The sequence below is a fragment of the Leucoraja erinacea genome, chromosome 19, assembly GCF_028641065.1.
Source record: "Leucoraja erinacea ecotype New England chromosome 19, Leri_hhj_1, whole genome shotgun sequence".
NCBI classification, from domain to species: domain Eukaryota; kingdom Metazoa; phylum Chordata; class Chondrichthyes; order Rajiformes; family Rajidae; genus Leucoraja; species Leucoraja erinaceus.
The window spans coordinates 18184102-18198260 of NC_073395.1; the positions used below are offsets into that span (position 1 = coordinate 18184102).

The window sequence follows — 14159 nt, forward strand, 5'->3', positions numbered from 1 at the left end:
CTGCTCCTATGACCTATGAACGTGTGGGTCAGACAGCATCTCTGGAGAATATGTTTGGGTCCGGACTTTTCTGGTTGGGACACTTTCTCATACTGATTGTAGGGGGGAAGGGGGAGGGGGGGCATGTAATAGGGGTGGGTTTTTGATAAGCAGGTGGTTAGAACAAAGTTTAGAGATAAGAACAGAAGATGTGAGACGGGTTTGAAGATTTGTAGATTATGTAGCCAGAGTGGAGACAGTGGCGGATGGGAGGGGAGAAATAGATGGGTTTCTTCAAAGGGGAGGGAAAGGGATGAAGGAGAGTCATCTGTGGCAATGAATTCCACAGATTCACCACCCTCTGGCTAAATAAATTGCTCCTCATCGCCATTCTAAACATATACCTTTTAGCCCGAGGCTGTGACCGACCTCTGAAGAAGGGTCTCAACCCGAAACATCGCCTATTTCTTTTCTCCATAGATGCTGCCTCACCCGCTGAGTTTCTCCAGCATTTTTGTCTACCTGGTCCTGGACTCTCCCATGAGTGGAGACATCCTCTCCACATCTACTCTATCTTGGCCTCTCATTATTAGACCATTCATTTATTCCTCTAAACCTTTCCCGCTAGTATCCTGACCCTCCCCTCCCTCCCTCCCCCCTCCTCCAAACCCTTGGCCTAACCTTCCCTGACCCTCTTTCCGGTCGGACTCAAGCATCTCCCGGTCTATCCCTCCCCTGCCCATCCCTCCCCTCCCTCTCCACTCCCGCCCCTCCCCTCCCCCCCTCCCCTCCCGTCCCGTCCCCACCCTTTCCCGTTTTCCCTCCCACCCTTTTCCCTCCCCCCTCCTCTTCTCTCCCCCCCTCTTCCTTCCCCCGACCCTCTCCCTGGCCTGACTCTGCCAAATATCTCCCGGTCTGATCCCCCCCCCCCCCCCCTCACCCCTCCCCCACCGCTCTCCCCCCCCCCTCCCTCCACGCACCCTTCCCCCCACCCAGCAGCCCCTCCCTCCCCTCATCCCCCCACCCTCTCCCTTCTGCCCTCGCCCCCCTACCATGACCCGACTCTCCAAACGACTCCCGCCTCTCGCAAACCCTCCCGCCTCCCCACCCTCTCATCAGCTGGACGGGCAAATGGTCACCCACCCCCCCCCTCCCCCCCCCCATGCCGTGGCCGGAGCGCAGCCATCTGTGCGGATGTCCGCCCAGGTCACCACAATCGCCCCTCTCACACCGCATCCGTTGTCACCCAGAGTTCTTGCACACACACACACACACACTGCGCCTGAAACAGAGTCCCCACTCATGAGCGGCTGGGACAAAGGGTACGGTTGTTGGAGGACCCTTCACCGGAAGTCACCATTAGACAGGTCGACTCGTGGTGCGTGCACTAAGGTCGCTCTGAAGGCATCTAAACACCACGGAGTGCTGGGGAGCGGTTTGAGAGGTGTACACAGACAGACAGGAGAGGTCAGAGAGGCTTAGATCTGCCGCAGTTTAATGCAAACCTCTCTCTCCACACCCCCCCCCCCCCCTCCTCTCTCTAGAAGTCTGCTATTCTGCGATTCCCCATAGCTGGAGTTCAAGGGAACACATCTCATTCAAATGTGCTCGGCCATTCATTATGCAGAGTGTGAAAGAGGCCTCTGTCTAAGCAGGAAAACATTTGCCTTCTGAGTGTGTTGTTGGGTTCACAGACTCAGAGGCCATTCTTTGAGAAGAAGAAAACAGCTCAGCTGGCTAAATCCTAGTTTAACCGTTTCCCAGCTAATCCTGCCCACGTCATCGTGCCTGCTGCAACTCCCCACGTAGCCAAGTCTTTACAATCCCAACTTGTTCAGCTTGCCCACTGAACAGCAAACCCACTTTCCTGGGTCCATCCCTGAGGTTAGAATTACATGAAGTAAAATCAAATATATCTTTCATTCATTTGTTCTATATCCCTCTATATCACCACCTGTTTTTCTCATTTCTCTTTCCCTTGACTCTCAGTCTGAAGAAGGGTCTCGACACGAACCGTCAACGATTCCTTTTCTCCAGAGGTGCTGCCTGACCCGCTGAGTTACTCCAGCTTTTTGTGTCTATCTTCGATTTAAACCAGCATCTGCAGTTCTTTCCCACACACTGATCCATCGGGGGAGGTTGGGCAGGCTGGGACTTTATTCCTTGGAGCACAGGAGGATATGGGGTGATCTAATGGAGGTGTATACAATCACAAAGGGAATCGATAGGGTGAATGGACTGAGCCTTTACCCAGTGTATGGGGAATCAAGAACCAGAGAACATAGGTTTAAGGTGAGAGGGGAAAGATTTAATTGGAACCTGGGGCAACTTTTTCCACACAGAGTGTGGTGGGTATATGGAATGAGCTGCCAGAGGAGGTAGTTGAGGTAGGTACTATATCAACATTTAAAATAGGTACATGGACAGGAAAGGTTTAGTGGGATATGAGCCAAAAGCAGGCTGGTGGGACTAGCTTACATTGGACATCTTGGTCGGCATGGACGAGTTGGGCCGAAGGGCCTATTTATGTGCTATATGACTCTAGGATCCGTTAATCACAACATTTATTAATGTGATTATCAGGGATGAACTGTGATAGTTTCTACGATAGATACAATATTACATCCCTTCACCAAAGAGCCAGACACTGAAGACTTGTTCACTGTGGCTTCAGTAACACATGCCGAGAATAGTTTGGGAATGAGCGACGGCCAATGGGCCAAGCTGTAATTTAAGGACCATTCTTTATTGTTGCACATCCTGGGTCACGGAAAACCAGCCGCGGAAAATAAAAGATCTCCTTTCTGTCTCGTTTATTCTAAATCTAGAAACTCCACGGATATTGACGAGAGTGGAACAGCCGAACAGAAATAGTTCTTTCCACATTAAAAATATTAAAGCTCTGTACTCAATAGAATGATTAATAATCTGTTTTGCCTAATTATGGAGATCGTGCATCGTTCAAGAAGGAGTTACAGGGAGAGTTTGGTTAGGTTGGGACGTTTTTTGAACAGGAGACTGAGGGGTGATATCAAGTTGTGCAAGGTCATGAGGGCAAGGGGCATGGAAAAAGTGAATGCTCACAGTCTGTTTCCCCAGGATAGAGGATTCGAAAACAAGAGGGCATAAGTCCGAGGTGAGATGGGAGAGAATTTGGAGGGAAGCCAGGAACAACTTTTTCACTCACAAGGCAGTCCGTCTGGAACATGCTGCCAGAGGAAGCTGTAGAAGCGGATAAAATTATTACTTTTAGTGGGTCTAGCCTTAATGCCAAGTTGGTCAGCATGACCTAGATGGGCCGAAGGGCCTGTTTCGATGCTGTAGAATTCTATGGCTCTATTCGGTCTGTAGCCGCTTCTACCTTGTGATTCAGTTGTTTCTTAATTATCATAGAAACATAGAAAATAGGTGCAGGAGTAGGCCATTCGGCCCTTCGAGCCTGCACCGCCATTCAATATGATCATGGCTGATCATCCAACTCAGTATCCTGTACCTGCCTTCTCTCCATACCCCCTGATACCTTTAGCCACAAGGGCCACATCTAACTCCCTCTGAAATATAGCTCATGAATGTTTCATCGTACTATTTCTCGAGAAACATCTTCAGTCTGATCTTGGTGTTCAGAGCAATAGAGTCATACAGCATGGAAACAGGCCCAACTTGCCTATGCCATCCAACATGCCCCATCTACACTTGTCCCACCAGTCTGCATTTGGCCCATATCCCTCTAAATGTATTTTATCCATGTACCTGTCAAAATGTTTCTTAAATGTTGTGATAGTACCTGCCCCTATGTCCTCTGGCAGCTTGTTCCATACACCCACCACCCTTTGTGTGAAAAAGTTACCCCTCAGGTTCCCATTAAATCTTTCCCCTCTAACTTTAGCTGTCCTCGACTTCCCCTATTCTGGGCAAAAAACTCTGTGTGTTTACCCTATCTATTCCCCTTATGATTTTGTGCACCACTATAAGATCACCCCTCATCCTCCTGCACTCCAAGCAACAAAGCCCTAGCGTGCTCAACCTCTCCCCATAGTTCAGGCCTTCGAGTTTCTCTCCGCAGATGCTAACCGGCCCGCAGCCAATTCTGCTTAAGTTCTAAACTCCAGCAGGTGCAGGATTTTGGTGCTGGATTGATTTTTGTGGATGAATCGTGGCCCCTCGCAGGCTGAGCGCGTGCACTGACCTGTGATCCACTCCTGTGGTAGGTGGGATAGGGCAGTGGTGAGGAGAGGGCGTCGTGTGTCAGGGCTGGGTACTGGTTCTGGATGGGCAGCGGGGCTGGATTGCTGTAACTACCGTAGTTGTAGCCTCCTGTGTACCTGGGGGAGAGAGGTCGCCAAAGATAGAGTTCACAAAACACTCCATTCGCTGTCCGAGGTATTTCCTACCAACGCCAGAGGGGGAACCCCGACAATGGAGGTAGGGCTCACCTGTGGCCTCACCTGACTCTACCTGCACGACAGGTGGGAATGTATACCTGGTTGCAGTGGGTGCTGGAGGGGGGTTGAGGTTGAGAGGCGGAACGCAAAGGGGGGGGGGGAGCAGTCGAGGTGGAAGGGGGAATCAAGTGGAGGAGGGATTGTGGTGGAGGAGGAGGGGAGGGTCAGGTAGAGGGGGGAGGATTACGGTGGAGGAGGGGAAGATGGAGGTGGAGGAGGGGTGCGTCGGTGGAGGGGTTGAGGGTTGAGGCATTATGGAGCACTTCCAATGGAGATTCAGGAGTATCGGTGTGAAGGGAAGAGTGTAGGACACGGGTATCAAGGCCAAGACTGCATCAGCCGTGAACTCATGGAATGCCGACAGAGGGAGCAGGTGCAGTGGTAGTATTGCAACATTTAAGAAACATTCAGACAGGTACATGAGTAGGACAGATTTAGAGGGATGTGGGCTAAATGCAGGCAGGTAGAACTAGTGTAAATGGGATATATTGGTCGGTGTGGGCAAGTTGGGCCAAAGGGCCTGTTGTCATGCTGTATATCTCTATGACTTTATGAGGTGCATGTAGAGGATGCAGGTGAACAGGTGTGTCAGTAGAGGGTGCAGGTGAACAGGTGTGTCAGTAGAGGGTGCAGGTGAACAGGCAGTAGAGGGTGCAGGTGAACTGTGCTGGCAGAGGAAGCAGATGAACAGGAATATTTGCAGTTTGGATGCTGTGGTATTTAATGACATTAAACAAGACTTCATGAGAGTTTTAAGACAGTTTGATGCTGGGTGCCGGGCACTGAAGGCCTGTGAGACGGGGAATGAATGCGAGGCTGTGCGAGTGACTTACCCATGCTGGTCCCGGGCCGTGTATCCGGGTATCCCGGGCCGGTGTGAAGCGGGGACCGGGGCCGTGGCATTGCTTCGCATGCAGGGCACCTGCTGGGGGCTGTCCGGAGCTGCTCCTGTGGTCACCGTGTAGGTCAGCGACCAGGTGTAGGACTGAACGGCTGCGGCAAAAGGCAGAGCCATCAGCAACCATAACAGCCGGCGCAGCGACACACACACACGCAAAAACACACACACACACACACACACAGCCGCGCACATAACAACTGCAAAGATCTTTGCGAGTGCCAGTTGGAATTTTCATAAAATAATTGGAAAATCTATCTGCAGCAGCATTTATGAATGACGTTTGATGCCACTGGATGTGGGAAGTCAGGCGGGACACCGGGAATCTCTGTGACACCACTCTCCCCCTCCCCCTCACTCACTCCCAACCCCTCCCCCTCCCTCTCACTCACCCCCCACCCCTCCCCCTCACTCACCCTCCACCCCTCCCCATCACTCACCCTCCACCCCTCCTTCACTCACTCACCCCCACCCCCAGATCCAGACTACCTGGGGCAGAGGGAGTCTGGGCTGCGGGGTCATATGCCCCGCAAGGGGAGAGGGTGGGGAGTTGCCGGGCAGAACATAGGGAGGGAGGTAACCCAGTTGTCCATCCAGAACCCCTGACAGCTCCCCAGAACCCCCCTTACCCATTCACCCCAGCGCTTCACTCCTCCCACACTCCCTCTGTTATCCTTCCCCTTCGCCCAATCCCTCTCTCCCCACAACTCTCTGCTCCTCCACCTCTCCACCCTCCCCCACTTCCTTCGCCCCTCCCATACCCCTTCCTCCTCTCCCCTCATCCTACCCCCCATCCGCTCACCCCTTCTCACTTTCTCCCTCTCCCTCTCGCCCAACCCTCCGGAGCCCGCGGTGGGAGTGGGCCACGGTTGACTATGTGACCTCGCTGACTATCTCACCTGCCGTGGTGGACGCGGGGTAGTCTGGAGACTGACTGTTGCTGGGCGAGGCGACAGCGATGTCCGCGGACACGGGTTGATCCGGAGAGAAGGGAGGGGGAGATTGTGGTGCCGGGCTGTGTTCGGAAGGTGCCGCCTCCTCCTGACGCTCTGCTGTGGAAACACTGAGTCAGTGATGGCTCCGGTGTGAAGTCACCGCTACCGACCCTCCATGAGCCGGTCCCTGCCCTCCCGCCCCACCCCTGCAGGTAGGTCTTCCAGGGCAACAGGCACAACGCGGCTGTTACAAGCCCCCGCCGCTTCCTTCTTCCTCATGTTCAACAAGGAACTGCAGATGCTGTTTGATACAAAAAAGACACAGAGTGCTGGAGTAACTCAGCGGGTCAGGCAGCATCCATGGAGAACATAGATTGGCGACATCACCTATCCCGGTCCTGCAGAGATACTGCCTGACCCGCTGTTACTCCAGCACTTTATTTCCTTTTTGTTCATTCGCATCTCTCCGCGGCCGCGCCCATGGGCTCACCGTTCATTTTTGCTCATTTAATAAAAAAATATATAAATTATCAATAAGACATTTACATTTCTTGCTGATCACTTATCCATTCTCCGCTCTTTGTTCATCTGTTGCTGCCTTCTGAACCCCTCCCAACCTCAACAGTGGTGCAGCTGATTCGGGGAGAAGGCAGGAGAATGGGTTTAAAAGGGAAAGATAGATCAGTCATGATTGAATGGCAGAGTAGACTTGATGGGCTGAATGGCCTATTTCTCTCTCTCTGTCTCTCTGTTTCGCTGTCTCTCGCTCTCTCTCCTCCCTCCTACTTCAGTGTGTGATTGGTCACACATGGTATTGGACCACAGGGTTTTCCAAATGGTAGGGGAGTGGATCACCAGAGTTTTACTGTTCAGTATTCTCAAGTTGTGGTGTCATGTGCAAAGACTGAGATTGTGTCCGGGTTGAGTTTATAAAGATGTGTCTGAAAGAGACAAGAGTGGACGGCAGAGTTTCAGGAAGGGAGTTTCAGAACTGGCCATGGGTGATGCACATAACCGTAGAAACAGTTGCTGGATTACACAAATGGACACAGAGTGCTGGAGTCACTCAGCAGGTCAGGCAGCAACTCTGGAGAAAATGGATGGGTGATGTTTCGGGTGGGAACCTGGTTCAGACAGGTTGATATGAACGTTCCCTCTGTACCTGTGCAACGCTCCCCCTTCATGGCCCTCATAAGCTCGTTGGCCCTCTCTTGGCAGTGGAGAGACTCCAGCAGATAGAGTACGTAGTCATCAAAGGTCAAGTGGATCAAGTGGAAGGAACCTAGCAAAAGAAATTGATTGTAATCTTTACAGTCAGAGAGGAAACAGGCCACTCAACTCACCAAACTATTCTGGTGAGTAGGCATCGTATTGTAGTCATAGAGTCATACAGTGAGGAAACAGGCCCTTCAGCCCACCCTACCCGATGCCGACCAACTTGGCCCCTCTATACTGGTCCCATTTGCCTCTGCTTGAACCATAACCCTCGAAAACGTTCATATCCATGAACTTGCCTAAATGTATTTTAAATGTTGCTATTGTACCTGCCTCAACTACCTCCTCTGGCAACTCATTCCACAGACCCACCATCTTCCATGTGATAAGGTTGCCCCTCGAGTCCGTATTAACTCTTTCCCCTCTCACCTTATAACTGTGTCCTCTGGTTCTTGATTCCCTTAAGCTGGGGAAAAGACTGTGAGCATCCACTTTACCTCCACCCCTTGTAATTCTATACCCCTCTATAAAGTCACCGCTCAGTCTTTTATTATCTATCCAGCTCACCCTGTCTCTCCCTCTATTCCCAGTAACATTCTTGTGGATCCTCGCTGCACCCTCTCTGGTTTAATGAAATGTCCTTAGCCTAGTGACCCGAACTGCACACAGTATGCCAAATGTGGTTTCAATAATGACCAGCACAATTACAATATAACATTGCAGCTCATGTACACAAAACCTTGACTGTTGATGGCAGGTATGCCAAATGCCCTCTTCACCACCCTGCACACGAGACACCACATTCAGGGAACTATCTTCTTCTTCTTTCGTGTGGCGTGCACAGCCTAAAGTTGTAGGACAACTTGTTCTATTTAATCTTGTACATGTCGAGTTGATTGCATTAGGTGAAACAGGGTGGCCCACGTGAAGGTTGCAATCTTCCACCACCTTCAGCGAACTGTGTAGTTGCATAGGTCTCTCTAAAACATTCTCTATGGTCCTGCCACCTTCTGTGTAAGTGCTGCCCTAGTGTTACTTTACAATGGATAAACTCACACTACAGGGGCTGTGGGATGGGGAGAGGGCTGGGATGAGGGAGAGGGCTGGGGGGGTGGGGACGAGGTGCTCCCCATTTATAGAATGTCACCTTTGTTGAACTGACTGTGGAGATGTGAGAGTGGGAGTCCGGGTTGGTTCTACACACCGCTCTGCAAAGGGTGCAGCCACGTCACAGGTGCACCCATGGGTGGCCCTGATTTACATACAACATAGGCTCAGCGACAAGTGGACTCCAGGTCCAGTTCCAAACACTGTATTTTAGGAACGGAGCAAGGGGAGAAATGGACAGATTCAGTAGATGAATGCAGGCACTGGGAACTTCAGCACCATGGACAGTGCATTCCCAGCTTCTGGTCACTGCTGCAGGTGTGGAGAGGGTGTGGGGACAGGACCACAAGTACAGGTCCGGAGTGTCCCCACTGTAGCTTCAAATAATCTGGAAATAAATGGCACGGATTGCCAAAACTGAAGAGTGTTATAAATCCAGTTCGTTGTCATCCAAGGTTACTCTGTCTGGCTCTTCCCCTCTGGACTCATAGGGACATGGGTCACAAACACACTCCAGAGAACCAAGGCAACACAGTGCATCACTGAGGGAGGGGTAGGACAGGGGGAGGAGCAAGACTGAGGGGGGGGCAGGACTGAGGGGGGGTGGGGGCAAAGACAGGAGGGGCAAGACTGAGGGAGGGGGGGCAAGACTGAGGGGGGAGGGCTCAAGACTGAGGGGAGAGGCAAGACTGAGGGGGGGGGGGCAAGACTGAGGGGGGCAAGACTGGGGAGGGGCAAGACTGTGGGGGGGGCAATACTGAGGGGGAGGGACAAGACTGAGGGGGGGGAAATACTGAGGGGGGGGGAAAGACTGAGGGATGGGGGGCAAGACTGAGGGGGGCAAGACTGAGGGGGGGCAAGACTGAGGGGGGAAAGACTGAGGGGGGAGCAAGACTGAGGGGGGAGCAAGACTGAGGGGAGGGGCAGGTACTGAGGGGGAGGGATAGTACTGAGGTTGGGGCAGAACTGAGGGAGGTGCAGTTCTGTGGGAGGGGCGGTACTGAGGGAGAACAGTATGAAGCAGAATTCATTGTTGCATTGTCGTTTGAGCGTTCTGCTGGTAATTATTTTGGATGTTTGAATTATTGTAAGAATATGATTGATGGAACTGCTGTTGTTACAGAGAGTTTGCAGCACGGGAACAAGTTATTTCACGCAACCTGTTCATGTCGAACAAGATGCTTCTTCAGCTGGTCCCAATTTCCTGTGTTTGGCCAAAATTCCTCTAAACCTTTCCTATGAGTGTATCTGTCCAAATATCCTTTAAATGTTGTACCTCCCACAACTATTTCCTCTGCCTGCATGTTCCAAACACCCACCACCCTCTCAATGGAAAAGTTGCCCCGCAGATTCCTATTAAATCTTTCCCTTCTTATACTTCTAGTTCTTGATTCCCGCACCTGTGGTGCATCTATCCTAGATATTCCACATGATTTAATTAATCTCTATTTGGACAGATATATGGGCAGGAAGGGGCTCAGAGGACTGTAGCCCATAGCCCTCTCTACCCTTCCTATCTATATATCTGTGAACATTTCATAAGAAATTATAAGGTTTAAAATAATACTTTGCATGAAATCCTATCAGAATCCTCAAGACTGCCATCAGTTCATCAATATCCAACTTTAAGTCACAAAACAAATGTCATGTTAAACCTGTGGAAGATTTCCAACCTCTGGTAGAACAACAAGATTGATTGGTTTGGATAAACATTGGTTGGCTGGAAATAATTCCATTTGGGATTCCACAGAGAGCAGTCAGTGGCAATGGAGAAATAGCATGGGGTTCAAGACATAATTGCATAAGAGTAGAAGCAAGGAACTGCAGGTGCTGGTTTACACAAAAAGACACAAAGTTAGACAGCAACTCTGGAGAACATGGATAGGTGACGATTCAGGTCAAGACTCGTCTGAAAAAGGATTCCAATGCAAAACGTCACCTATCCATGTTCTACAGAGATGCTGCCTGACTGCTAAGTTTCTCTGGCACTTTGCGTCAATCATTGCAAAATTGTTTATTTTTCTATGCAGTATGTTGGAGTGAGTGTGTCTCTGTCTGACTCCACAGTGTGTCTGCATGACTCTACAGTGTGTCTCTGTGTGACTCTACATTGTGTCTCTGTGTGACTGTACAGTGAGTGTGTCTCTGTGTGGTTCTGCAGTCTGATGCTATGTGACTGCAGTGACCCTGTATCTGTGTGATTCTGGTGAGGGGAGCCCTCCCAGTCAGATCCTTTCTGCACCGTCGGAACCTCACTAGCAGCACATGCTGCCCTCGGGACGGCTGCTATGGAGAGGAGACGGTTGCCCTCCTCTTTGCAGAGCATGGATTCGCAAAGAGATTCTGGAGAGGTCTGCAAGGGTCCCTGTCACGGGTTATTCTGAACAGCTCCATCACAGAGGACTCTCTGATTTACAGACTGTTCCCAGGGATGCATTCAGAGACTGACATCGAGTGCTGCTGGAAGGTCATCAACTCGGTGAAACACGCTCTTTGGTCTGCCCGAGCGTTGTTCACCACCCAGCGGAGCGAGTTGTCCATCGGGGAATGTTGCCGACTAGCCTGCTGCAGACTGCAGGAGTACGTGCTCAGGGACGCACTGAAGCTTGGTGCAGCCAACACCAAGGCTCGGTGGGGGAGGACCACAGTGTAGGGTCCTTCCATTGCAGGACATGGGGGGCAGGGTGTGGTGGAGATGCTCCTCAAAATAAGGGAAGGGATTCCACGCCAGTGGGCCACATGAGTGGCAAGGGTGGGGGATAAATTTGTGAAATTTGGGCAATGTATGTGGACTTAATTGAATATTTTGTATAGCCTCCGAAAATGTTGGATTAATTTTTTTGCACGGTTCATGTATTGTATATCTATTACCTGAATAAAGTCTATTTTGAAATTATTTTTAAAAAAAAATCTGTGTGATTCTACAGTGACCCTGTCTCTGTGTGATTCTGCAGTGAGTGTGTCTGGATGTGTCTCTGTGTGTCACTCGCAGGGCAGCAGCTTACCAAAGCTCGGAGCGCTGTGCAACGTCATGTCCCGGATGACTCTCGTCCCGAAGCAAGACCACATCAGTAAGAACTGCCGCGCCACCTTCTTCAGAGTGCCCGTCTGTGATGCTGCCACCTACAAACCACAGAGTCGCAGATCGTGAGAGTCATGGGCAGCGTGAACAGTCCCAGTCTTCATCCCAGGTGGGGAAAATGTCAGAGACTTGAAGGCAGAGCTTTAAGGTGAGAGGGGCAAAGTTTAATGGAGATATGTGGCGACGTTTCTCTACACGGAGGGTGGTGGGTGTCTGGAAAGTGCTGCCAGCAGTGTTGATGGAGGCAGATACAATAGTGGTGTTTAAGAGACTTTTAGAAAGGCACATGGATATGCAGGGAATGGAAGGATATTTGATTTTAGAGATACAGCATGGGAACAGGCTCTTCGGTCTAACAAACAGGTTGGCTGGATGGCAGAAGACAAACAGTGGCAATAAAGGGAGCTTTTTCTGGTTGACTAGTGGAGTTCCGCAGGGGTCGGTGCTGGGGCCGCTTCATATTCACGCGGTATAATGATGATTTCAACGTTATATATCGCGCAATATCACATTGTATATTGATGATTTGGACAAGGGCATTGAAGGCTTTGTGGCCAGGTTTGCGGATGATACGAAAATAGGTGGAAGGACAGGTAATGTAGAGAAAGCAGGGATTCTGCAGAAGGACTTGGACCGGTTGGGAGAGTGGGCAGAAAAGTGGCAGATGGAATACAGTGTAGCGAAGTGTGGACTCATGCATTTTGGTAGTGGGAATAAAGGCACGGACTATTTTCTAAAAGGAGAGATAATCCAGAAATCAGAGGTGCAAAGGGACTTGGGAGTGCTGGTGCAAGATTCCCAAAATCGGTTAAAGAAAGCAAAAACGCTATCATTTAATTTAAAGAGGGCAGCAAAAACGGGGATGTCAATGAGGCTCCTAAGCGCTTTAAGGCCCCAGATGGCTTGAATATTGTAGCAAAAACGGGGACCGTATCTGTGGAAGGATGGCTGGCTCTGGAGAGGTTCCAGAGCTGGTTTACAGAATGATCCCAGGAATGGAAGGTTAACCTATGAGCAATTTTGTCGGCACTGGGCTGTACTCACTGGATTTAGAAGAATAAGGTGGGACCTCATTGAAACATACAGAATAATGAGGGCTTGGAGAGAGTGGATGTGGAGAGGATGTTTTCCACTGGGAGAGTCTAGGACTAGAGATCATAGTCTTAGAATGAAAGGACGTACTTTTAGTCCGAAGAGGAGAAATTTCTTTAGTCAGAGGGTGGTGAATTTGTGGAATTCTTTGCCACAGAAGGCTGTAGAAGCCAAGTCAGTGGATATTTTTAAGGCAGAGATAGATAGATTTTTGATTAGTGCAGGTATCAGAGGTTATGGGGAGAAGACAGGAGAATGGGGTTAGGAGGGTGAGATAGATCAGCCATGATTGAAATGCAGATTAGACTTGATGGGCTAAACGGCCTAATTCTACCCCTCTCACTTATGACCTTATGAGTACCCACCCATGCTGGGGACCATCCCGAGTAGATTATTACATGGTCAGCCCTTGCAAAAATGTAGCATTGGGAAGAGAAAACATCTGCCCACCAACCTTGACGACACATCTGTCCACCATGGAGTCCAGCCACTCAATGTAGGATTCGATGGGTGACTGTTCCTCCAGGAGTTGGTCGAATTCCTGATACACTGTGGGCACAAGAGGTGAAGGGCACCGTGGTCAAGGAGGGGAGGTACATCTGCCTGGGCAATGCAGAATCTAGCTGTTGACACATCCCACCCTGGGGCACATGCAGGGCTCGGAGCCTGGGCGTGGAGCTGGGTGGACAGCTCAAGAACCGACATCACAGCCTGAGCTCAGCCAAGAAGATAAAGGGAATCCGAGGGTAATTCAGGCATTGGACACAATGACACCGTTCTGGAGGGACAGTCAGTGTATGTAATGGCCATTGTGTGTGTGTGTGTGTGTGTGTGTGTGTGTGTGTGTGTGTGTGTGTGTGTGTGTGTGTGTGTGTGTGTGTGTGTGTGTGTGTGTGTGTGTGTGTGTGTGTGATGATCAGTGTGTGGGTGACAGTCAGTGTGTGACAGTCAGGAAGGGAGATGACCAGTGGATAGGGAAGACTGGCTGGGCTGCGGGGAAGATAGTCGGCGCGCTGGGGAGACTGGCCTTGTAGGGAGAGTTGGTCAGTGTGTGTGTGTGAGATGGACAAGTGTGTGTGTGCAGGTCAGTGAGTGTGATGGTCAGTGCGCGGGGGAGACTGGTGGTGCTAGGGGAGACGGTCAGTGCAGGGGCAGGTGGGTGCGGGGCAGCCCGCTGCACAGTGGGGGAAAGGTGTTGCGCGGTGCTGCCTCACGTTTAACGATGAGCTGCTGGTGCTGGGCCTGCCAGCTCTCCATGGTGAACAGGGTCTGCTTGCTGATGCTGCCCACGTCCACGCCACGCCAATCCTCCAGCATCTGGAAGGTGATGTCTGCGCTGTGGATCACCGCCCGCGACGCCTGCCGGGGAGAGGGCACGCCATCAGTCCGGACCCTTCCCCACTCCCCAC

The 14159-nt window shown here is 51.0% G+C and overlaps 1 protein-coding gene across 1 annotated transcript in view; it reads right to left on the reverse strand.

Moving 5' to 3' along the window:
* Nucleotides 1-14159, reverse strand: part of rfx4 (regulatory factor X, 4) — a 34764-nt gene that overhangs the window by 926 nt on the left and 19679 nt on the right. Inside the window, 7 exon segments of the mRNA XM_055650486.1 lie at nt 4166-4301; nt 5255-5414; nt 6219-6371; nt 7417-7536; nt 11582-11699; nt 13205-13299; nt 13965-14109. Coding sequence (XP_055506461.1) covers nt 4166-4301; nt 5255-5414; nt 6219-6371; nt 7417-7536; nt 11582-11699; nt 13205-13299; nt 13965-14109 — 927 coding nt within the window.